The following is a 10512-nucleotide window of genomic DNA, read 5'->3' as shown; positions in this document are numbered from 1 at the left end:
CATCATGTAATGAATTTCATATCGTAATATTAATATAAATGCAGTAGAGCTCCAATTATTTTGATAACTGAGACTAGATCTGATTGGGATAATCGAATGCTTAGTTAACTGACGAAAAAAAAATGTATTTCATAGAAAAAAGAAATTTGTCGATAATCTTTTAATTTAATAGCTACAGGAATTATGTTTATTTAAATTTTGTATATTAATATTCTGCTGAATTAAATTATTAATTCTTGAGCATATGAGTCAGTCAGTTGTTCAGCTGTTTTTATTCGAGAATATTTTGTTTGTTTATTTCCTTTTTTTCTTCAAAACGATTCGAATAATTAAAGTTCTATTGTATGTAATTATTTGTCTTTTTTATTAAAATTACCGTATCTAAAATTAAAAATAGGAATAAGCATGTTCAAATCAAATTCCAGTGATACCGATCTTGATTTGCAAATGAAAAACACACGATAATGAGCCATAATAGTGATAATAATTTATTTTGGAATGTTGTGCACGCCCACAGAACAACAAGATCATATTTACACACACAAATATACATAACAACAAAAGCGATTTTGATTTACAAAGCATCGAATTGAGATGAAAAGCAAATTCATAAATATACAGTTGAAAAGGCATGTACAACATGAGAGCAGCAAACCGCTGTGCAGCAGGTAATGAGTTGTTCTTCTTTTACGCTACTCATTCATCAACAGCTGATAGTAGTAGAGATATGCGGAGAAAATGATGATAGAAAACTGTCCTACGTTGATAGAAACGGATCCAGAGACTTCAGCTTTGCTCAGTATATCTGAAAGATACAAAATATATCTAATACCAAAAAAAAAATATTATATTGGAAAAATATGATGAAATACAGAGAGAAGTGAGAAAATTTCGCGATAAGCTAAATTATCAGAAAAATTATTAATCTACTTGGACATAATGACATCTTCAAAGTAGTCAGTTGCATTGCAATACAACGTTCTTGCTACTTCTGGAAATGTTGGAAGTCCACTATTTAAAGTGTGTCAATCATCTATGAAACGTAATGGATTACAAGGATTTTATTTTTTTCTTTAAGTCTCCTTTTACGACTCATGGCAACATCGCCTTAAACTAGCTGAATCACGAACAATGTCTATGCAATAGACATATCGAGTTTCACACAAAATTTCAAGTTCGCTCATTGATCATATTGGGATTGCAAAAGTGGCAACTGGCATGTTCTAAAAATTATGATCTGCAGAGCTACCGATGCACACAGTTAGATGCCTTTTTGAATTCTGACTTATGAATATCAATGCTCCCTGTGAATGTGTGTACGGATTTGTTCTGTATGAAATATATGTTATATATGTCCATATATTTGTTATATATGGAAGTATTATAACACTTATTTCAACAGTCTTAGCTCTTTGTTCATATTAGGATTGCAAAAGTGGCATCTAATATGATTCAAAAAGCATGATCTGCACAATTAGCGATGTACACATTTTGAAATCTCTTTGTACTCTGACTTGTGAATGTCGATGCTCACTATGACTGTATGAAACGGTTTGTTTTGTTAGACATTGACGTATTATCACATTTGTCTTAAAACTCTTACCTTTATGTTTATATTAAGATTGCAAAAGTGGCAAATCTCATAGTCACATTTGTCTTGAAACTCTCACCTTTATGTTCATATTACGATTTCAAAAGTGATAAATCACATAGCATACATCCATAGCTATCGATGCACGCAGTATGATGCCTCTTTGCATTCTGGCCTGTGAATATCAATTGTGTGCTCCCTGTGAATGTGTGTACTGATTTGTGACATTATACTTTGGTGTATTATAACGCTTATCCCGAAGTTCTCACTTCACTAGTCTTATTGAGATTGCAAAAGTGGCAATTCAAGTAGTCCCAACATTATGCCCTGCATAGCTACTGATGCACATATTAAGAAAACTTTTGAGAATAGATGCTCCCTATGACAGTGTGCGTGGATTTGCGCTGTTTTATGTTGCCGTATTATAAAGCATGAATCAAGATGTTATTGAAATTTATCGTATTTGATATTATAAAAATGTGCGTTTCCAGCTCGGCTTAGTATCTCATCAAAATTACTATTTATTATAATTATTGCATGATTTTATAATGCTAATCTTAAATTTAAGAATTCTAGAATTCTAAAATTTACAAGAGAACGATGTCGAATCTGTTGCCGAGCATGCATATAATAATTATTGCAGAGAAATTAGGGAAATGTACTTTATTTCAATGCATAAAATCAATCACTAATTCATTTAATTTTGCATTTAATGATTAAATTAATCGACAACAAAGGAAAAGTTCCTTTTAATGATTTCAATCTTTCAGGAGAAGCTGAAAGAGATATTGAGGCAGAAAACTAAGTTGCATTTGTATTTTTTTTTTTCATTATAAGTGTGTGCTTTCAAGTGTACTTCTTTTCTTAGAGATGAAGAAAAGAAATCAAACTTCTTGAAAGGCCATATATTCCTTCAATTCTATTTCATTCTATTTTTTTGTCCAAGATTTTTTTTGAAGAAAGGAGAAACTGCTTCAGTGATGTGCAAGAATACAAATTTAAACGTTTTTCCACAACGAAAAATTGCATGTTTTAATAAAGTTTTAAAAATATTTTATGATTTACATCAATACATTTCATTATTGATGATTTATGAAAATGAAATTGATTTCATTGTTTAATCTAATCTCTTAATCCTATTATTTTTCTCAGAATTAAGGCTACGGTAAATAAAATTTCCTTTCTTTGAAACTTTAAATAATTTCAAAATATTTTTAAATATGTTCCTTTACATAAATTTGTTGAATGAAATGAGATTTAATTCATTTGATAAATTTTATATAGTGAAATATTTTTTTGAATATGCTTAGCTTATAATTATGGATAGTTTTAGAAAATTGAAATAGAATTATTTCAATTTTCAGAAAATAACTTTATTTCGAGATTTTTTTAACATTTTACTTAAGGAAAAAAAAAGGGAAAAGAAACTTTTATTCTTTATAAAATAATGGAAAATATTGCTGTAAGTCATAAAAATATTTTTTAAATAATTATTAAAATTATAGAAAAACTTGTACAACAACTAAATTGGAATCGTTAAAAAAGTGATTTTACACCATATGAAAGCTGGTGTGAAATTTTGTGAAATAATATTTTTAGAAGATGTCACAAAAATATAAAAAAATTTGCTAAATTTTAAGAATGAGCATTATTGAAGTTTTTGGATTGTAAAGTGTTGTCTAAAATTTTTCTTTCTTTGAAGAAGGGTCACATTTCACCAAAATGTAATGAAATGGATGAAACTATCTATTTGCGAAACGAACATGCAATGTGTTACAAATATATTAATAAATAATTTTTTTTCATAAAAGATGCTTGAAATTACAATGATATTTGTCAAAATATAGATGGAATTTTTAATTAGCAATTAATTATAAATGCAAATCTTTAAAAAATGAATACAATTTAAAATTTAGTTTCACCGCGAGGAGTTTTTCGAATAGATATTAACTCTGGTTTTGAAAATTATAAAGAAGTATACTATACTAGAATTATTAAAAAAATTAAAGGTCTGTCAAATTTGAAACAAATATAAACATGTACAAAAAAGTAAAAAATGTTGGTTGCTACTAACAAATATTACTTAAATTTAAATAATATACTGCACTCACTTCCTTTGAGTTCACTTACTTTAGTAACCTATATAAATTATTTTTAATAAAAAACCAATTCAGTTTTTATTAGTATCAAATCAAAGGAATTTTCTTACTTAATTAGCAGTTTTCCAGGAAATTTAGAAATTGTATTTCATAAACGAATATAATCAAAATATATACAGCTAATTATATTAATAATTAAACAGTTTATTCTATGAACATGAACTTCGAGTTTTTTTTTTTCAAAACTGAGACAATACTACATTTTAATTAATTTATTAAATTACTTAATGGATGGAGGCAAATAAAAATATTTATTATTCTCATTTGTTCAACAATAATAATACAAAATTTTATATTTAATTAATATTAATATTAGTATTTTAATTAATATTAGTATTTAGCTTCCTGATTCAAAGCAAATTTCCTTTCCTTGATGTGAATTATTACAAGAAAATAACTGGAAAGCAGCGTTTTGTTTGCTACAACTTTATGTAATAAAATATGAGGTTTATTTCCCAAAGAAATAGAAAATGAGAAAGTAAAAAAATAAAACTATAATCCATAGTTACTTAAATGTTTTTGCAAAAATATTATTTGTAATGATTTTCAATGTTTTAAATGCCATTAATATTTAAAGTACAGGTGTTACATGTAATTTGATGAATAAAACATAAACCTTTAGGTTCACATTAGTTGTCTTTTAAATGTTTAAAAAGTAATGATTAAAAATATGAAACTGACTAATTCTTTTTATTTGGAATTTTTTGCCCATGGAATAATGATTATTGTCGGAAAATTCTGAGAGCTTATGGATTGCCGCAACAAAAATGGAGTAGTTTTGATGGTGCATTAAAGTAGAGATCTGTCCTTACGTTTGAAGTTGTATTGCCCCCAGTGGACAGAACTAGACGATTAAGAGTGTTTCAGATAGTAGTATCTAGGTTATAGAAACCATCTTAAATATCCAGATACGAGTATTACCGCCATAAAATGTGTGGAAGGTAGTAAAGAGATATGACATCTAATGCTAAATGCACAATAACTCTGAAAACCAGTAGCTTGAAGACTCTCAGAATTTCTTTGCTGCAAATGAAACAAATAGCATACTTCTATAAACACCTTATATGAGAAGGACTTTATTAAGGTAACAGGTGGTATGCATTCCTCTTATTATATTACCTAATAGAATGCGTGTCTATATTTGAAGTGAGGAACATCATTCATGAAAACATGAGAAAACATTGAAATAAAACTCTAAACATTTCAAATAATTGCTTTTCAAGTACAGAAAGTTTTCATTAGCATAACGAATCGTTTTCTGGATTAGAATTTCATTGATTACAAGTTTTCAATGATCGATATTTCATTTGTTTGTAGTTAAATCACTATCCTTAATGTTTTCTTATATCCTTTGAATTCGATTCTTGAATTTCACAGATAGACTTTTCTACAGTATTTCTAGAAATTTCTATTTCCATGGAAAAAAAAGCTGTTTGTACTTCTTTACTACTTTATATGAATATAACCAATTTTTTTAGATATTAATGCGATTAAATTTATTGACTGGATTTATCAATAAATAGTGAAATAAAAATTATGTAAAACTCTCTGCAGGGCAGAGCGTTGGACCTATATTTACCAAATTTGTTATACAGTCATTTCTAAATTGCAATTATTCACTAAAAGAATTCTTAAAAAATATTGATAAGAATTTTAATTAAATAAAAATTAAAGAAATTCTAATGCTTTTAAATAAATATCTTCAAACTAGATTATTGTGTGAAAATAATTTTTACATCACTTTAATATTCCAAAAAGTAAATCTTAAATGATAACAAATTTCTTTCAGTACGTTTAATTTTATTGTTTTATTTAATTTTAATTAATTTTTCAAAATTAATTTTAAGCATTTTTCTTCCACATAACCCTAATTAATTAATACGTAATCAACATAATTACGAATATGTGATATTGCTTTCCTACATAGTAAGTTTTATAGTAAGAAAGATTATTTTACAAATTTTTCTAATGGGTGCCAAATAATTGTCCTCCAGCCTTTGATGATAAAATTGGTGACAAAAATTAAGGTTCCCCCTCCCCCCCCCCAAAAAAAAACAGAATTTATGATGATATCTCTATTATTAGTCGAAATTCTAGATCCTTCTAGAAGCTTTCATACCTTTTCAGAGAAAACTATAAAACCCGAAAGAGAGAGCTAAAATCAGTCATTCCGATGAATTCTTTTGGAGTACGATTTTGGAGAAAGCTATTCAACTGCAATTTAAACGATAATGTATTGTGTTGTTATTCAGTTAACTTGTTTGCTTGTGTGGTGTTGTTTTCTCTAAGCACTGTTTTATGTGTTTTGTTATTTGCGTTCCATGTAGAATAAAGCATCGATAGCCAGTATCGAACTAGTTGAGCTTCTTATTCTGCACTCAGCAAACAGATTTTTCTTAAAAATATAAATATTTTAATAGTTCAAGTGCAACTGAGTAAAAATAAATATTATATATATTTTCTAGTTCAATTTATTTTTACTTTTAGTTAGTTTTATTTTTTAGTTCATTACTAACTTTCACATATTCTAAATATTAGAATTTTAATATGAAAATGTTCTTTGGCTAATATTTTTTTTCTTTAACCTGTTGATTATAAAAAATAATTGGATACCTAATGCAATATTGATATTATTAAGAGAATAGAATGACGCTTAAACCTTTCTTGTTCCAATTTTTCGAATTTGTGATTTGAATCTCATTTTTTAAATATCCTGAATTTTTAGTAGTTATTGATTTTCTATTTAATGTCATAAAAAAATGAAAATATTGAAAATCAGTTTTATTTATCAAAATGTCAGTTTTTATTAGATTATCGCATAAAAGTTCTTCTTACCAGTTTGATGAGTATTCGAAGTAATGAGCGGTCTCTCTACTTCTTCTCTTCTTTCATTCCGTTCTAAAATTAGAATAAATATTAATTAACCGATTACTTAGCGAAAATAAAAAACAGATCAAGAACTACGTTCACGCAAATATTTGGTAAAGCTTTTAATCATTTCGAAACTCTGTTTGAAAAAGAAGATAAACTAATGTTATTCACCAAGCACCGATAAATCAATTTCGTAAAATGAATGTTTGAGAGTAAATATTTATTCAGACTGATTTTATGTAACACATTAATAATTAAGATGAAATATTTCATCTATTTGGATAATAATGGAGAAAGAATGTTAAGCAGAGATATCAAAATAAATTTAGTTTTTTTGTTAATATTCTTTATTTTAGCTTTGATAAAAATTATCTTTTACAAAGTTTTTTTTAGAATTGTTAAACCATGAAATAAAAAGAAAAATTAAATATAAATCTTATTGAAAAAAAATTAAAATCGTTTTTTATCATAAAAATTAATTAATTGTTATTAAATTTTCGCACAAAATTTTTTAGAAATTATTAAAATAATATTTTGATAAAAGATTCTTCACATTCATTAGCGAAATAAAATGTATTCATTATTTCAAAGCGAATGTAACCTTAAAGAGTGCTCTGTTTTTATAGTAAGAGCTTTAAGGTACATTAGCAGGAATGACCACTTCTAGAATTTCTAGTATGTTCCCAGATAAAAGGACCATTGCTCTTCTTGGAAACTGCGAAACTTGGACAAATCTACAATTCTTGGATGGTTGCGAGTACTTAAATTTTGATTAATTTTCTGTTTTTTCTTAATTTTCTGAATCGGTAGTCTTTTGTTGCTACCTTTCCTTAAATTCTGTAAAAATATATCTCATTCTTGAAGTCTAGTTTAAGGTGTCTTTTCAACTCTTCAAGAATGCCAGTACAGACAGGTCAATAATCTAGAAGCCTGACCAGATCACCAATCGAGATGATAAACTGTAAGACAGATATTGTCAAATCTCATGATTTTTTGCTTAGGAGACTTGGCATCCTTGGAGAGATGAAGATTAGATTTCATCCAATTCCTTCGTAAACTAGATTTCATCTCATCGCGTTTTTTGCTTAATCGTATAATGAAGAAAATCAAGTATGAACTATATCAATCTCCTTTCGATTGATATAGTTCAAAATTTGATATATACATATAATTTTGGCAGAAACCCCATTTACTAAATTTCACAGCTACGACGCTGGATTTGAGTTATAGCATTCATATACACACATATATGCAGAATGACAGTTGGTCAATTCTTTGGTGTAATTGGTCTAAATTTTGATGCAAATCTGCAATTTGATGCTGAAATTATGTACAAAATTTAACCCATCTGACTTTTTAGAATTTCGAGTTATGATGTTGATATGCAATTGAAGAAATAGACGAATTTCTTCAAAATTAATAAAAATTTGCAAATATGATTTTAAGAACAGACATTAAATTTCATTCATCGGCCTCAATGAGTCCCAAATTTAAGACATTTGCAGATGGGGAAAGCGACAGATAGATATATATGCCTAAAATTAGATATATATGCCTAATAGGCGATATATGCGATATGCCTATATGCGATATATAGATATAATATGGATGCCTAATACGTGATATATAGATATAATATGGATGCCTAATACGTGATATATAGATATATATGCCTAAAAACATGCCTCTATTTGAAACGTGGAATTTCATCAAAATTTCTAAGTTAAATTTTTTGACGATTATGATACTTACTCTTTCATATATGAGAAGGTAAAGATATTCATTTTTTGACTTGATTTCCTTCATTTGTTTCTGTATGTTCTGAGATGATTTTTATTAAAAGCAATTTTCCCATAAATTCTTTCGCTAAAATGTTCTTATGATTGAATTTTTTTGTACAGTGCTATTATTAAATGAATTTTAATTCAACCAATTTTGTAAATGACTCTATTTTACCTGATCGTTACAAAATTTCATGAATTAATAAAATCCCCAGTATTAAAATCCATATTTTGTAAAGGAACAATTACTTAAAATAAAAAAATATATAAAAATAAACTAATTAAAAAATTAAATTTAAAGGAAACACAGATCTTTTCAGTTTAAATTTTTACCATAAATTTTGGCATTTACTCATTTATCGATAAACAGAATTACCAATAAATAAGATATTTAATAAATAGAAATTAAAAGTGACTTTAAAGTTCTTAAATTTTTAATATTATTTTATATTAAAAGTACAGTTTATTTGAAATGGTCTCAATACATGATAGAAAAACTATTCAGCCCTTTTTAAATTTTGAAGTCCATTTCGCATCTTGCAGTAGAGAAAAAAAATGTGATGTCTATGCATAGTTTAGAAATATGTCTAGCTGGATACTAGTAGATGCGTTGGATGCTAATACAGCAATTGTCTTGTGACTATGACATTATTTGAATATATCATTCCATGAGGCGATAAATTCATATTGCATTTTTTTACCAGCATATTTATTCAAAAACTTCTGTACTATCTTATAAATAAAAGTTTTATTTAGAAATTAATAATTAGAATAAATAAATGCTTTCACTCATGAACATGAGAAATGCAGAATTCTATGAAATATCGAGAGATCATTTATCTGAATATCGTCTAACGTTTTCGCTGCGAAACTGATCAGGTGAGTGCCCGGTATCTTACCTGCCGGAGGAGGCTTGTAGGGAATATTCGGCATCCCCAGCTTGATGTTATCTGCAATTGGGGGCGTTTCATCCTTCACGATCTCGTTGCTGATACTTTTCGTGCCTGGACAGAGACAGGAACAAATTAATTCACGCTACATTTCTTGCAATTGCTCTCTTTGTCTCTCTGTATGAGAGTAGAAATAGCATTATTCTTTTCGGAAATATGTATAGTTTCTATATAAATAGGAACTACAAAAATATTTTTGTTATTCTGAAATAGGAGCGTCATAACTGTGATTCTACAATAGAATTATGGATCAATTAGACTGCTAATTGGTCCTTAAAATTATTCTATTTCATAAATTTTGGCGTAATTTCTGTATATATACTCAAACAGGAACTCTTTTTTACTTCTTAAAAATCTTCTTAATGTAAATGTATATCCATTTAATATTTATTAGTATATTTTAAAAATATATATATCAACAAATATTACAATACTTGCAAGCTATATCATGAGGAAAAATGATTAGGGACTAGTCATATTTATGAGTTTTCTATACTTAATATTACTTTTATTTATTTAAAAAAATAAAGCTTTTAACTTCTTGTCCTAAATATAAAAGCATTATAATATTGTAGGCTTGATTCTTTTATTTTGATCGCATTAGTCATTGCATTCTGTATATATCAATTTTTAGGCTACGCAATTAAAAAAATGCCAATCAAAAATTTAGTATGTTAAAGAGTATCGTTTTCTACTGGTTACAAGTTAAACCTTTTTTGTTCAGTAATGCCTTTCTTTGCCCTTTATTTTATTTTTAAGCATCTATTTTTAACTATGAAAAAATTCTATATAATATTTAAAGCTTTAAACATTAAAAACATTGTTGTAATATATATTTTAAAATATATTAAAAAATATATTACAAATTTTATTTAAATAAGATTAAAATTACGTGGAGATATTACAAAAATTAAAATTACGAATATTATTGAAAAGTTGATTTTTAAAATAATTTGAAGTAATGTAAAAAAGAGTTTCACGGAATAATATAGTCCAAATTATCTCTTCTAAAAATGAAGGAGAATGTGTTTGTTTGGCGTTGGCACTCTACAGCTTGGGTAATTTGGCCTAGGAGTACGAAATGTAATACAATTATTATTCAAAGAGTAAAACTTTATATCTAAGAACATTGTTTTTTTGAAATTTTAATTAATTAGTAA

The 10512-nt window shown here is 26.9% G+C and overlaps 1 protein-coding gene across 2 annotated transcripts in view; it reads right to left on the bottom strand.

Annotated features, from left to right (window-relative positions):
* Nucleotides 1-476: 476 nt before the first annotated feature.
* The window catches only part of LOC129981616 (neurotrimin-like), a 128598-nt gene continuing 118562 nt past the window's right edge, over nt 477-10512 (bottom strand). Inside the window, exons 8-10 of one of the 2 annotated variants that reach the window (XM_056092528.1) lie at nt 9302-9406; nt 6586-6648; nt 477-805 (exon numbers count right to left, since the gene is read on the bottom strand). In XM_056092528.1, coding sequence (XP_055948503.1) covers nt 693-805; nt 6586-6648; nt 9302-9406 — 281 coding nt within the window. In that variant the 3' untranslated portion in view covers nt 477-692. The remainder of the gene's footprint in view (nt 806-6585; nt 6649-9301; nt 9407-10512) is intronic. The other variant, XM_056092529.1, reaches the window with a different exon arrangement.

Source organism: Argiope bruennichi, chromosome 8 (assembly GCF_947563725.1).
Source record: "Argiope bruennichi chromosome 8, qqArgBrue1.1, whole genome shotgun sequence".
Classification (NCBI taxonomy): Eukaryota; Metazoa; Arthropoda; class Arachnida; order Araneae; family Araneidae; genus Argiope; species Argiope bruennichi.
The sequence above is the reverse complement of the archived record's forward strand: the minus strand, read 5'-3'. Positions and strand labels throughout refer to the sequence as shown.